This window comes from Clinocottus analis, unplaced genomic scaffold (genome assembly GCF_023055335.1).
Source record: "Clinocottus analis isolate CAN_PGR_092001 unplaced genomic scaffold, fCliAna1.0.p SCAF_10, whole genome shotgun sequence".
NCBI classification, from domain to species: Eukaryota; Metazoa; Chordata; class Actinopteri; order Perciformes; family Cottidae; genus Clinocottus; species Clinocottus analis.
Window position 1 is genome coordinate 1,111,867 of NW_027175821.1, and position 15,208 is coordinate 1,127,074.

The window sequence follows — 15,208 nt, forward strand, 5'->3', positions numbered from 1 at the left end:
TAACAGCGTTGTGTCTTTGTGTTGTGTCTTTGTGTAACAGCGTTGTGTCTTTGTGTAACAGCGTTGTGTCTTTGTGTTGTGTCTTTGTGTAACAGCGTTGTGTCTTTGTGTAACAGCGTTGTGTCTTTGTGTAACAGCGTTGTGTCTTTGTGTAACAGCGTTGTGTCTTTGTGTTGTGTCTTTGTGTAACAGCGTTGTGTCTTTGTGTTGTGTCTTTGTGTAACAGCGTTGTGTCTTTGTGTAACAGCGTTGTGTCTTTGTGTTGTGTCTTTGTGTAACAGCGTTGTGTCTTTGTGTAACAGCGTTGTGTCTTTGTGTAACAGCGTTGTGTCTTTGTGTTGTGTCTTTGTGTAACAGCGTTGTGTCTTTGTGTTGTGTCTTTGTGTAACAACGTTGTGTCTTTGTGTAACAGCGTTGTGTCTTTGTGTTGTGTCTTTGTGTAACAGCGTTGTGTCTTTGTGTTGTGTCTTTGTGTAACAGCGTTGTCTTTGTGTTGTGTCTTTGTGTAACAGCGTTGTGTCTTTGTGTTGCAGGCATGCAGCTCAGTCTGGACTGCAAAGCGTTCTTCGGCTACAGCGGAGAGAACCGGCGTCCCATCATCTACTGGATGAAGGGAGAGAAGTTCGTGGAGGAACTGGCGGGACACATCAAAGAAAGCGAAGTCAGGTAAAGACGAGCAGAAGCCCTCAAGTCTTCATCCTCATGTCTTCATCCTCACGTCTTCATCCTCACGTCTTCATCCCTCAAGTCTTCATCCTCAAGTCTTCATCCTCACGTCTTCATCCTCACGTCTTCATCCTCACGTCTTCATCCTCACGTCTTCATCCTCACGTCTTCATCCTCACGTCTTCATCCTCACATCTTCATCCCTCACGTCTTCATCCTCACATCTTCATCCCTCAAGTCTTCATCCTCACATCTTCATCCTCAAGTCTTCATCCTCAAGTCTTCATCCTCACATCTTCATCCTCACGTCTTCATCCTCACGTCTTCATCCTCACGTCTTCATCCTCACGTCTTCATCCTCACGTCTTCATCCTCACATCTTCATCCCTCACGTCTTCATCCTCACATCTTCATCCCTCACGTCTTCATCCTCACATCTTCATCCCTCACGTCTTCATCCTCACATCTTCATCCCTCACGTCTTCATCCTCACATCTTCATCCCTCACGTCTTCATCCCTCACGTCTTCATCCCTCACATCTTCATCCTCACGTCTTCATCCCTCACATCTTCATCCTCATGTCTTCATCCTCACGTCTTCATCCTCACGTCTTCATCCTCAAGTCTTCATCCTCACGTCTTCATCCTCACGTCTTCATCCTCAAGTCTTCATCCTCACGTCTTCATCCTCAAGTCTTCATCCTCACGTCTTCATCCTCACATCTTCATCCTCAAGTCTTCATCCTCACGTCTTCATCCTCAAGTCTTCATCCTCACGTCTTCATCCTCAAGTCTTCATCCTCACGTCTTCATCCTCAAGTCTTCATCCTCACGTCTTCATCCTCAAGTCTTCATCCTCACGTCTTCATCCTCACATCTTCATCCTCAAGTCTTCATCCTCACATCTTCATCCTCAAGTCTTCATCCTCACGTCTTCATCCTCAAGTCTTCATCCTCAAGTCTTCATCCTCACGTCTTCATCCTCAAGTCTTCATCCTCACGTCTTCATCCTCACATCTTCATCCTCAAGTCTTCATCCTCACGTCTTCATCCTCACATCTTCATCCTCAAGTCTTCATCCTCACGTCTTCATCCTCACATCTTCATCCTCAAGTCTTCATCCTCACATCTTCATCCTCAAGTCTTCATCCTCAAGTCTTCATCCTCACGTCTTCATCCTCAAGTCTTCATCCTCACGTCTTCATCCTCACGTCTTCATCCTCAAGTCTTCATCCTCACGTCTTCATCCTCACGTCTTCATCCTCAAGTCTTCATCCTCACGTCTTCATCCTCACGTCTTCATCCTCACATCTTCATCCTCACGTCTTCATCCTCACGTCTTCATCCCTCACATCTTCATCCCTCACGTCTTCATCCCTCATGTCTTCATCCTCACGTCTTCATCCTTACGTCTTCATCCTCACGTCTTCATCCCTCACGTCTTCATCCTCACGTCTTCATCCCTCACGTCTTCATCCCTCACGTCTTCATCCTCACGTCTTCATCCTCACGTCTTCATCCCTCACATCTTCATCCTCACATCTTCATCCATCACATCTTCATCCCTCACATCTTCATCCATCACGTCTTCATCCCTCACATCTTCATCCCTCACATCTTCATCCCTCATGTCTTCATCCTCACATCTTCATCCCTCCCGTCTTCATCCCTCACATCTTCATCCCTCATGTCTTCATCCCTCACGTCTTCATCCCTCACGTCTTCATCCCTCACGTCTTCATCCCTCACGTCTTCATCCCTCACATCTTCATCCCTCCTTCTCCTCCAGCAGAGGAAGGAGGGATGAAGACGTGAGGGCTTCATCCTCCATCCCTCACGTCTTCATCCCTCCTTCCTCTCCTCCAGCAGAGGAAGGAGGATGAAGCCCTCACGTCTTCATCCCTCACGTCTTCATCCTTCCTCTCCTCCAGCAGAGGATGGAGGGATGAAGACGTGAGGGCTTCATCCTCCATCCCTCACGTCTTCATCCCTCACGTCTTCATCCCTCACGTCTTCATCCCTCCTTCCTCTCCTCCAGCAGAGGATGGAGGGATGAGCGTCTGCATGAACGTGAGCTGCTCTAGCGTGACGCCGCTCACGTTCAGTTTCTCTCGTTCCTTCAGCGTCTCGGCTGCAGCTGCTCTGCTCACACTGTCAGCATCTAATTTGCTCCGGTTTGATTTATGACTCGTTGAGGACTCGCTGACGGATTTATCCTCAACTTTCAGAAAAAAAAGAGAAGAAGAAGAAGAAGAAGATGATGAATACTAATAATAAAGTTAAATTGAATTCATTTTCTCCCCTATTGGGTACAATTACAGAGAGCGCCGATGGGGAGAAACCTGATTGTCTGCGGGGCGTCAGACATTAACACACACACACACACACACACACACACACACACACACACACACACACACACACACACACACACAAAGACACACTTTTTTAAATGCCACCTAGTGTTTTGGGCAGGAGGGAATATTTTCTCGAGATTTTACTTTAAATAAGTTTTTTTTCTAATAGTACGTTTTTTTTTTTATGGAAGCCTGTTTTGCCACAAAAGAAATTTAAAAAAGTCATAATTATGAGATGAAAAAGTCGAAATCTTGAAATAAAAAGTAATTACTTTGAGATAATAGTCATATTTTTGAGATAACATGAGTTATGACTTTTTATCTCATAATTATGACTTTTTTAATTTCTTTTGTGACATAACTTCCATAGAGATAAAAAATATTAGAAACTTATTTAAAGTAAAATCTTATGAAAAGTAAAATGGCTGCAGAAGTTTATCAGTAAGAAATGTTTTTTCTTCTTTTCATTCATAAGAAAGTTGCACATCTTTCCTTCTGTTCGATAAAAGAATCATAATTATGAGATAATAAAGTCGAAAATATGAGATAACATGAATTATGAACATTTATCTCATAATTATGACTTTCTATCTCATCATTTTTACTTTATTATCTCATAATTATGATTTGTTTTATTTATTTTGTGGTGAGAACGAGCTTCCACAGAAAATCTCTTATTATAAGGAAAAAACTTTCTAAAAGTAAAATCAAGACAAAATATTCTCTCCTCCATATTTCATGTCATCGACTCCGCCCAGCGATAATGATGTGAATGTGTTTCGGTCCCTCGAGGGGAATCCTGTTCCCTCTTCCACCGGCTGCCTCCTCCTGGAGGTCAGAGGTCAGAGGTCAGAGGTCGTCCACGCTGCAGAGTCGGTCCTCTCCCCTTCAGCAGCAGCTGTGAGCTGCCGGGTCTCGACCTCATGCGGTTTCCATCCCGGTCCGTGTGACCGCGGCGGCGTGGAGTCCGTGGCCGCCGGGAAAAAAAAAATGCTTCGGCGAGGACGAGTGTTTAAACTGGAAGCTAACGGCGCCCGTGGTGTCAAATTAACCTTCGCCTGATGAGTTCTCCGTCTCTGCGTCCGGTCCTCAGGCCGCCTCTAATCCAATCACATCGCTGCAGACACACAACCGCCGCGTCGCACAATTCATCTGCCCACGTGTCGGACCATTGACTGCATGTATGTGTGTGTGTGTGTGTGTGTGTGTGTGTGTGTGTTGTGTAGTATCTCGTGGCCTCCGTGACAATGTGAGCGTTGTAACTGTCATTGCTAACGTGCTACACGAGAGGATTGTTGACACAAATACACGCCGACAGGAAGTTTCAGACTTCCTGTCTGAAAACCTCATCACATATGCAGAATATATATATATATATATATATATATATATATACATATATATATATATATATATATATATATATATGTGTATGAGCAGTGTCTTCAGTTTATCTGCTGTGGTCATCACAACTTCAATGGCGTCCGAGCCGCTCGACGATTCTGCAACTCAGCTGTGAAAGTTTGTGGTTCGGTCGCGTGAGAGGAATTTGCAATATTTCCGTTTCATATCATATTTTGACTTGAAAGCAGCCAATATGTCTGGTGGTGTGGAGAAGACTTCTTCACCTGCTTGAAATTCACATCAGCTGTGCAATCGCTGCTTTGAGGCTCTTTAAGCCAGAGCTCATATGTATCTGCATCATTGTTTATTATTAGTATTTGCTCGTGTTCTCACTCTTTCTAAAATGACTGGTATTAGTTGGAGGTGTGGAGGGGTTTTACATCACTTAAAGGCTGTTTCAGAGACGATAATGGTTGAATAATAAATACTATTTTTACTTGTGGCATTGCCTTTTAATAACTAGGCAGAGACTTGTTAATATGCTTAAATGGTGTGAATTCACAAAAGCAACGGCTTTTTCCGAATGCTAGAATTGCTTAAAAAAGACAAAAAGCGGCTGCGTAATTCTCAAAGAGTGTAACGCACCCCCGACTGCACTAAAGTTGGTGCAAAATCGGTTCTTTTTCATGCTAATTAGCATGTAAGTTATACTTTGCCACGAGGATCATTGCAAAAAAAGGTCAAACTTCACTCGACTGCTAAACTTCTGTGTTGTGATATCTTCTGTGATTCAGACCTTGAGACAGGGAGACAGAGTGGAGTCGTTAAGCGTTGTGCGCATGTTGTGCGCATGTTGTGCGTACACTTTTTTTTCGGCTTGTCTCGTCTTATAAAGTTGTCGGGCGTCCGCGGTCTAGAGAGGCCGTCGGTCGGGGGGCTGCAGTGAGTCGTAGTGCCAACGAACTTTGCGGATATGTGGAGCTGGATGTCGTCTGCGTGGCAGCGGAGGCCGTGAGGATGAAGAGGAGGGGACCGAGTCATGAGCCCTGGGGTACACCTCAGGACGAAGGAGGCGCAGGAAAGATGGATGCAACGGCTGAAGCCAGAGGTAGGAAGTAGAGCCGGGGAGTGGAAAGAACGGTGGAGTTGATGGAGTCAGAAGTAGCAGTGAAGATGGGTAACATGAACAGGAGGGGACCGAGTAATGAGCCCTGGGGTACACCTCAGGACGAAGGAGGCGCAGGAAAGGTGGATGCAACGGCTGACGCCAGAGTGTTTTGTATAGAAACAATCAAAGATGGCAGAATGATTAAGCTACTCAGACACAGTTTAGAAGGAGTGTGAGTAACAGCAGACACCGAGAGGGTTAGAGGTTAGAGATGGAGGGAGGAAGGAGAGGAGGAGGGGAGGAAATGGAGGTCTAGGTGAGAAAAGGATGCTTTTTTAATCGAGGATTTTAGCACGTCTAACGCTGGTGGACATGAGAGCGGTTCACACTCGGTGGCGCCGAGAGAGAAACACCGACGGCGGCGATCTTCCTCCTTTGACGCGTTTCTTCAGGAACCTTCGACATTTTAAATCTCGTGGCTCTTTCCTGGCGACCTCGACCGTGAAAGTACCAATACCGCGTTTCCGGATCATTGTTTGTCCGCTTCGCTGTTGCTAAGCGGGGGGAGGAAGGTTTAAATATTGAGAGGGGTCAGGAGTTCAATTCCCACGGCGAACACTCACGCTAAAAGGTTGTGCGGCAAAACACGAGAGAGCTCGGGAAAAAAAAAAAAAGCCTCGAGTGAGAGATTTGTGTCTTTCTCATGGCGAGCGTCAGAGCAGAAGTCCTTCTCGTTGCCTCCGTGTGGTTCAGACTCTTGTGCGTCGCGTCGGGTCCGACTTACTTTCTTTTTCTTTTCTTTAAAGAACGAAAGTTGCTCGGAGACATGAAGTCATTCAAACGGCAACTGGGTTTTAAGATATGACGACGTGAAGGAAGCAAAGATAATACATCCATGACTTTTGCATGAGCTGCAAATTATTCACGGATCAATATTCCACCGTGAGAGACGATCGCGGCTCTCGATCGCTTCCTCCTGATCTGTTTCTGACGGAGCATATTGATTAAAAATGTTTTTTAAATGACAATAAGCCAGAGTTTATTTTAATGTAATATCAGTTTAGGTGATATAAGTTGATTGTAACACTGTTCAGTTTACATAATAAGCTGCTTTGTGTGAAATCTCACAGCTGAATAAATGTATTTATTGATTTTATTCAGGCTTATTTCTGGTTGGTAGAATAAAAACATGTTTATATAGTTGTACAGCAATGTAGGCTATACCTTTTTATAAATTATGGATTATAAAAAAAGCCCTTCATGCAGTCAACAATTAATGAGAATCACTTCAGTCTGTGCGATGTTATGCTCTTCAGCGTTTGTGTGTAACACTTTGTGTGTTTCTCTCCAGGCGGCTTCAACATGAAGAGAATGGCTTTGTGTGTGTGTGTGTGTGTGTGTGTGTGTGTGTGTGTGTGTGTGTTGTGTTGACTTCAGATTCAGACACTTCATCGTCCAAATTGAAAACATAATCCTTTCATAGCTCGTCGTGCTTAAAGTTACACGGCGTTGAACAACAGGAAGAGCCTGGTGAAAAAAACACGACGCAACACCGACGGTGAATAAATAATCGCATAATTGGCAAATAGCTTTGAACTGAAGTTATTGCTCGTGTGTTTCAAACCACTGCTTCATTTAGTGAAAACCAAACTTCTCCCCGCGTTGACAGCTGGCTGCAGATACAAGATGTTCAACATTCAGACACACACATGGACGTGTCTCCATCCGTTGGACGCTCCAAACTCATTTTCACACTCAAACTCGTTTTTCTCTGGTTTCCAGTCTCAAGCAATTTCCCTCTGAGGTTCAAGCTGTGAAATAAAGTCTCAGAAGCTTTCGCCGAGTTCATTTCACAAGACACTGGCTCTTGAAAGAACCTCGTTTGAATGGACCACAGGACAGATCTTTGTTAGCGCTGCAGGAGTTAGAAAAACCCAGAAATGAGTCCACATTTTGCTAATTCCATTTATTTTGCATGTTTTTGGTTAAATGCCTAAAGTAAGGTCTGTGGTGAAGACAAGCTTAAGAGATTTTAAAGTATTTACCTACAATGTAAAATCATGAAATACCTCAAGTGGATTTTTAAGCTTTCCTCGCTTGTCGTTGCTAAAAATTGTTCTAAACGTGACAACAAAAAATGGAAAAATAATCCCAAAAAATAAGATCCTCCCTCAGACGATTGTTTGACGACAACTCAGCAACTGCAACTCTCTGATTCTCTTGTTCTGCAGACGGCAGGTTTGCCAAGCTTTTAGACCTTTAAAAACAAGCAGAAGCTAAGTTGCTAAGTTTCTTCACGCGGAAACAACATGGCCGACGGCCGTAATCCAAGATGGCGACGGCAAAATCCAAGGTTTCAAAACGACAGTCCACAAACAAACGGGCGCGGTCATAATGACTGCAGAGAGAGAGCGTAACCTTGTGATGACATCATTCTGAAGACGTATAAAACTAAACTGACTGAATATGAAACGTCAGCAGTTCTCAGTAGTTATGACTGAATCTGACCTCAAATCCAACTCCAAGGTGCACGTCGTGACCCATCTGAGTTTCCCTCCTTCCTCCTTCCTCCTCCTCTTCCTCGCATCTCTTCCTCGGAGGCTTTTAGAGGAGTATGACCTCACCATAAGGCGAGAGTCTTTTTTCCAGCTGTCGCCAACGTTTTCTACACATGCCTCCTTCCTCCTCTCTGCCCTCCTTTTTCATCTGCTCTCCACTCCTTGCTGCTCCACTCTTCATCGCTCAACTCCTCTTCTCTTCCTCCCCCATCCCTCCTGCTCACCTCTTCCTCCTCTCACCGCATTTTGTGGAGCAATGTCGGAGGCATGAACCTCCACCTGTCTCTAAGATTTATACATGTTCACTTCTCCCCTTGTTCTCCTCCTCCTTCTTGCCTCTCTCCTTTCCTCCTTGAAGGTTTTTTTAAGGAGTAATCAGGGGTAAAACTCCAGCTAATCCATGAAATGTTTCTGTAGATGTTCACGTTCTCCTCGTCTTCCTTGGAGGGTTTTTAAAGGGAAGTCTCTTCACTGTTATCTCCTTGTTTGTGCAGGATTTTGAGGGAGCATCTAGGGGAGAAGGAGATGGAGCTGTCCTTAACGTTTGATGCCGTGGACGAGGCGGACCTGGCCAACTACACCTGCTACGTGGAGAACCACATCGGGAGGCGCAGCGGGAGTGCCATCCTGCAGAAGAAAGGTAAGCGTACGAGCTCTTTTCCTTCCTGCCCGTCCTCCAGTCAAGATCTGATGAAGAGAAAAATGAGGGACGGATCAAATGAATGACGGAGCGGCTTGCAAGTAGCTCAGAAATCCATCTACAGCGAGGCCACAATTGAAAGTTAGATCGTCCTGATGTGGCACCTTGCATGGTAGCTCCTCTCATCACCGTGTGAAGCGTCTGTGAGTATTCAGAAAAGCGCTTTATGAAATCAAACCCATTACAAGCACAATCTAGGAAAGTGCAGGCGATTCAATCGGGCCGAGAGCAGAGCCCTGTGGAACCCCACAGCTGATCTCTGTTGTGAAGGACCACGAGCCGACGCTGTCGTGCACTTTCTTTGGGGGAAGACTTTGCACAGCTGTCGTTGTCGACAGCGTGCAGCTCATGTGACACAACGTGACGCCGTGTTTAAAATTATAAATGTGAGAACTGAACCTTTGTGCTGAAGTTATCTGCCAAACGTTTGCACCCAGCAAGAGTCACCGATAAGGGGAAGCATACTACTCATTATATGAATAGTTTATGTCATATTCATTGAATGTGGTGTGACTATGTTACATTCTTCATTCTGGTTTCTTCCCTTTTTTTCACAAAATTTTGTAATTTGTGATTCTGGGTTATAAAAAATAAACATAATTCAAATTGAATCGTAAAGTCTGATACCATGATGGAAGTAAAAAAAGGCCTAAATGTTGTATTCTCTACATTAAGAATGAATGCATGGAATAAATAATTAGGAATGTTCTAAATGATGAGAAACACCCTCATGTCTTTGAGGCTGTTGTGTTCTCCACCTCGCTGCTGATTACCATATTTCTGTTTGTGTATGCATTACATAAACACGATACAGCGTGTTAATTAGTTTAGCTTCGGAGATATCTTCCTGAACACCGGATGGATCTGAGCTATCTGTTCCCCTGTTTCCCGTCTTTAGGCTGATGGTAAACGAAGCGCATCCCCTCCTGGCACCAACCGCCAAAGATACAAGTGGTTTTCCATGTTTTCATTCATCCCTTGCCAAGAGAGCGAAGGAGCAAATTTCCCCCAAAAAACTGTCAAACCATTCCTCTTAATCAGGTTAAACATTAAGGAATCTTAATGTGCATTCATACTGTAGAATAGGTGAGTCTAGTTCTGCTTTTAAAGCTTCCACAAGGGCGTTGTCAGCAAACTGCGGTGCCATAAACATGTTAAATATGAAGCTCTCGTTACGTGGGACACAATCCATTTCCTTTCATGCTTCTGTGAAGGAGGAAAAAACCTCCAAGATCATGAACTGATGCTTCTTTAATGGCCCAGAAAATGTATGAGGATGTGAACAGTTTCCTGGTTGATTAACACTTTAAAGTGTGCAAGATATAGAAAAGCAAATCAATTTCAAACAAGAACCGAGTGTGTGGACGCTCTGTCGGCGTCTGAGTGAGAAAGCGAGGGGGGGGGGGGGGGGGGGGACACCGACGCAAACGGAGCTGAGCAACACAGATGGAGACAAAACGAAGAGTGAAGACAATCTGGCGTTGGCCGCTGAGAGATGCATGAGGCCGCGGCTCCCTTTGTCAAACATTTTGCGGCGGTCCGGCGGTATCGCGCTCCCCGTCTGACGAGCGGCAGAGGACGAGGCCCGACGGAGTCAGAGGGCCGCGACCCGCGAGGAAAGAGGAAAGAGGAAGAGGAAGAGGAAGAGGAACAGCGCCGGAGGAGGAAATGAATTGTCTCTGTTACCTGGAACTCGGGGCAGCAGGAAGAGGGTCCGCGTGGATGCCCTTTGTGCATGAAATAAATAAATAAACGCAGGTGATGCAGAGGAGCAGGGACAGGAGGGGAGGGGGAGATAAACAGCCACAGAAACGGTGGAAGACAGAAGGAGGCGAGGAAACGGAGAACAAGGGAGAAATAATAGATGCAGACGGAGAGGTGGAGGCGGAGGGGGGGAATATTTGGAGGCAATGAGTAAGAAAATCTGGAGGAAAAAAAAACGGGGAGGACTAAAAACAGTCTCTGTGAAGACTGCTGCTGGATGCCGGGGGTGTCACATCTATCTTACGATACTTAACTAGCACTGTGGGGACTCACACACACACACACACACACACACACACACACACACACACACACACACACACACACACACACACACACACACACACACACACACACACACAAACCTCCGTAGTGGAGTTTAATTGTACGTTGTATTGTATGTAACATGCACACACGGTGTGTGGGTCTCCAGAGAGACTCCTCTGGTTGTATAGAAGTCTATGCTTCATGTGTTAAAGCTGCATTCTCTCTCCTGACCACCAGGAGGCGACTCCTTTGGTTGTATAGAAGTCTATGCTTCATGTGTTGAAGCTGCATTCTCTCTCCTGACCACCAGGGGGCGACTCCTCTGGTTGTATAGAAGTCTCTGACGTCTCCTTCTCTGTAATAGATTTCAGGGAAAGGAGCAGGAGATGTCGCGTTCAGCAGGTTTTAGTTCTTTTATTCTTGAAGTATTTTGACTCATGGTGAAGAGGAGTCATTAAAACTAAATTAAAATATGACTTTGAGTGGAAGTTTAAGGATATTTTAATGTAATATATTCAAAGCTTTTAGCTGTAAATGACATTGACTGGTATGGAACTAACACGGTTACACTCAGAGCTTTAATAAGCTGACAAAGAGGTAAAATTAATATCAGCTCAGTTTGTACGAAATATGATGCAAAAATAACACAAAGTAAGGTCAAAGTGGCTGATTAGAGGCGTAGTTACATTTCTCTGTGTGTTGATAGTGGACAAAATATAAAGCTTTTATTAATTTTTTCCCAGGGAATGTCTCCACAGAAACCTAGTTTTTAAATAATGTAAAGATATAAATATTGCAAAACTTTCATTAGTACACATCGGGTCAATTTTAAAAGTTTTAAAATGATAATCTTCGAGGTTGCACCATTAAACTATCATTCATTACACATATATCTGCACTAATCAATACATTATAGACGTGTTTATAACACATTAATAACACGTTATAAACAGTTCATAACGTGTTATTAATGTGTTATAAACCCATTATAAAACTGTTATTTTCAACTTTCCCCTAGCTTTCATAAATATAAGTGAAAGAAAAGCTTTAAAAAGAAACACAGGCGCTAACGTCGTCATGTGGACGCATTCATTTATTTACTTTCCTTTCTGTGCGCCCCGTCGTCGCCTCCAGGCCGCAGCGTGTGAATGAACGCGGACGTATCGGGTTGAACTGAGTGTAAAGTGTAACGCATCAGCGATGTCGCTGCCTCGACCGGGAGCTTTTAGCAGCGCCGCCGCCCTCCCTCCACTCCGTGTTGCCTTAAAAGCCCTGCTGTTAGCTCAGTCGTGATACACGCTGCGGTCAGAAGCCCTTTGAAAGGACACAACGGGTCCCAGACAGTCACAACGAGACGTCTCATCGGGGACAAAGAAGCCGCCGTCCTCGTGCACGGGCCGCCGTTTTCACAGCAGAACCGCTGAACCGGCAACGGACTGAACTTTGAGTCGAAGAGACGACGGCCGTCGCTATTTAACAGCAGCAACGCCGGCGAGTGACCCCTTGACCCTCGATGAGCCGAGCCGAGGCCGAGCCGTCTGGATGTGCAAAGACGTTCGCGGTGCGGGCTTCGCCTCCCTGAAAGTTCAGTAGCCGGGCTAACTAGCTAACGGGGTCACATTTGCGCGGCTGACCGCGACGCGGCGGCCGTAGCGAAGCACAAGCTAACCGCGAGTTAGCGCGCGTTAGCAGAGCTTGGTTTCCCGCGCCGCGTGTGTGATTGCATTAGGGAGTGTGCGCTCACCCCGCGGCGGCCCGATGGTTAACGGGCCGATGCGCCGCGCGCGCTAGCACCTGTAGCACGCGCGTCCACTTATTGTGAGCGGCGGAGCGGAAAGAGCGGGATGCAGCCACCGGGGTGAGAGGAGGGATGGAGAGAGAGACGAGGAGAGGAGGGAGGGAAGGAGGGAAGGAGGGATGACAGACGGACCAGACAGGAACCTCTGACGTCATTGAATGGTTTTCCTCGGTTCAACGCTCCGGATCTCCAGTCGCTCCCACTTCATCTTACGGGAGGATTGATTTGTGACGAGGAAAAAGAGGAACGGCCTCAAACTGCCCCGTAAAAACACACGAGGAGCGCTGGAGGAGGTCGATGGAGGCTGAGTGCTCAGACCACCTCGTGAAGGTATTAAAGATGCACTCTAGTAGGATGCTAGGGAGGTAGGAAGGGAGGAAGGGAAGGAGGGAGGGAAACTGTAAGGGTATTTTTTTGGGGGGTTATTTCATCATCAAAATTGCTTGGGCAACAGTTGCTCGATGTTCTCCTGGTGACGCCGAGATGAAGCGATAAAGAGGGAAGTTTCAGTGAGGTGACGCTGGGTTGGGTTGTGGATGACAAAGAGCACGACGAGTTATGTAAGGAATCTGATTTAACTCCCCCCCACCCCACACACACACACACACACACACACACACACACACACACACACAGACATTACCGTTGACTTCTCTCTTCATGCCTAAGAAGTTAAAAGCATAATTAAACTTCAGATTGTTTTGCTGCCGTGAAGCGACATGACTCATTACTAATGGAAACTATCTGAGGAAGATAGACGCGCGTGTGTGTATGTGTCTGTGTGTGTGTGTGTCTCATTTCTAATGGAAGCATTTTAATTTTTGAAATTTCAGTATTTTTCTTCTCGTCACCCACCGAGCGACATTCCTTCCTTCCTTCCTTCCTTCCTTCCTTCCTTCCTTCCTTCCTTCCTTCCTCCCTCCCTCCCTCCTCAGTGTCTCTTTACGAGTGGCCTCTCTGAGTAGAGTTGGGGAGACGTCTGCTGGTGAAATGTTGTAACAACAGACCGATGATGGACTGAGAGAGAACAGGTGCATTGTGGGAGAAAAATAAGATGAATATTCACTCATCTCAACACAAAAAGAGTCTCACATTGAACATTTTGTCCTCTGGCAATACAACCACAAGAAAAGAGAACTGCCGGTGTGTGACTGTCTGAGTGTGTGTGTGTGTGTGTGACTGTCTGAGTGTGTGTGTGTGTGTGTGTGTGTGTGTGTCTGTGTGTGTGTCTGTGTGAGATCGTAATAGATCATATTTCCCGTGGTGTCATTCAACAGCCATGTTCCATTAATCTCCCGTACACTCGTATTGCCTATGATAGCCCCATCACACACACTCTCTCACACACACACACACACACACACAATCTAAACCCATTTGTGTGTTTTACATGTTGACGTGAGGTCCTCTGTCTCTCTCAGTCGAGACAACATCCTCTGGGACTTCTATACAACCAGAGGAGTCGCCCCTGGTGGTCAGGAGAGAGAATGCAGCTTTAACACATGAAGCACAGACTTCTATACAACCAGAGGAGTCGCCCCCTGGTGGTCAGGAGAGAGAATGCAGCTTTAACACATGAAGCACAGACTTCTATACAACCAGAGGAGTCGCCCCCTGGTGGTCAAGAGAGAGAATGCAGCTTTAACACATGAAGCACAGACTTCTATACAACCAGAGGAGTCGCCCCCTGGTGGTCAGGAGAGAGAATGCAGCTTTAACACATGAAGCATAGACTTCTATACAACCAGAGGAGTCGCCCCATCTTTTATATATATACACTGTTTATGTAAAAAAACAAAAAAAACACAGATTAAAATCTGCACAATCAGAACTGAGCCGGAGAGTAAAATCTGCCGTACTTGGAGGAAACCAGAGTTATTTTCTCTTCTCTCAGTAACGGTTCTTCTTCTCTCGTTCTGCAGATATGTACCGTCTGGAGCTGGCTGGAGGTCTGGGGGTCATCCTGCTGCTGCTGGGAGTCCTGACAGCACTTTACAAGTGTTACAACCTGGAGATCATGCTCTGCTACCGCAGACACTTTGGAAGCGATGAAACGGAAGATGGTGAGGAAGAGGAGGAGGAGGAGGAGGGGGAGGTTGTACATGGGGTGTATCTATGATTGTAGCCCTGATTTTATTGTTAAATGTGATACCTCACATGTTTTTTTGTATATTTTTGGATTCATACCAATATTTTTGTATATTTTTGGATTTATACCTTTTTTTGTATATTTTTGAACGAATACCATATTTTTTGTATATTTCTGGATTCAAACCATGTTTTTTTCTTGATGTGTACCTGATACAACAGGGTCCATTAATCAGGGCCAGTAAAACATTAGAGTCTACTCAGCGTGTAAAGGAGGTCAGAGGTCAAGCTAGGCTTCAAAAAGGTGATATTATCTGTGGAAACCAGCGTCACCAGCAGAATGATGCTGTGGCCTCTCTCTCTCTCTCTCTCTCTCTCTCTCTCTCTCTCTCTCTCTCTCTCTCTCTCTCTTTGTGTCTCTCTTCACAGATAACAAGGAGTACGACGGCTACCTGTCCTACACCAAAGTGGAGCTGGACTGTTTGGGCAGGTCAGTTCTGATGTCTACAGACGCTCTGCTATCGAAGAGCACGACTTATAGACTTCTATACAACCAGA

General features: G+C 45.5%; 1 protein-coding gene across 2 annotated transcripts in view; it reads left to right on the top strand.

The window, feature by feature from the left end:
- The first annotated feature begins 538 nt into the window (after positions 1-538).
- LOC137790322 (X-linked interleukin-1 receptor accessory protein-like 2) overlaps positions 539-15,208 on the top strand; it is a 24,340-nt gene continuing 9,670 nt past the window's right edge. For both annotated transcript variants that reach the window (XM_068584463.1, XM_068584471.1), the window contains exons 1-4: positions 539-666; positions 8,528-8,673; positions 14,485-14,625; positions 15,080-15,140. In XM_068584463.1, the coding sequence (XP_068440564.1) occupies positions 608-666; positions 8,528-8,673; positions 14,485-14,625; positions 15,080-15,140 (407 nt within the window). In that variant the 5' untranslated portion in view covers positions 539-607. The remainder of the gene's footprint in view (positions 667-8,527; positions 8,674-14,484; positions 14,626-15,079; positions 15,141-15,208) is intronic.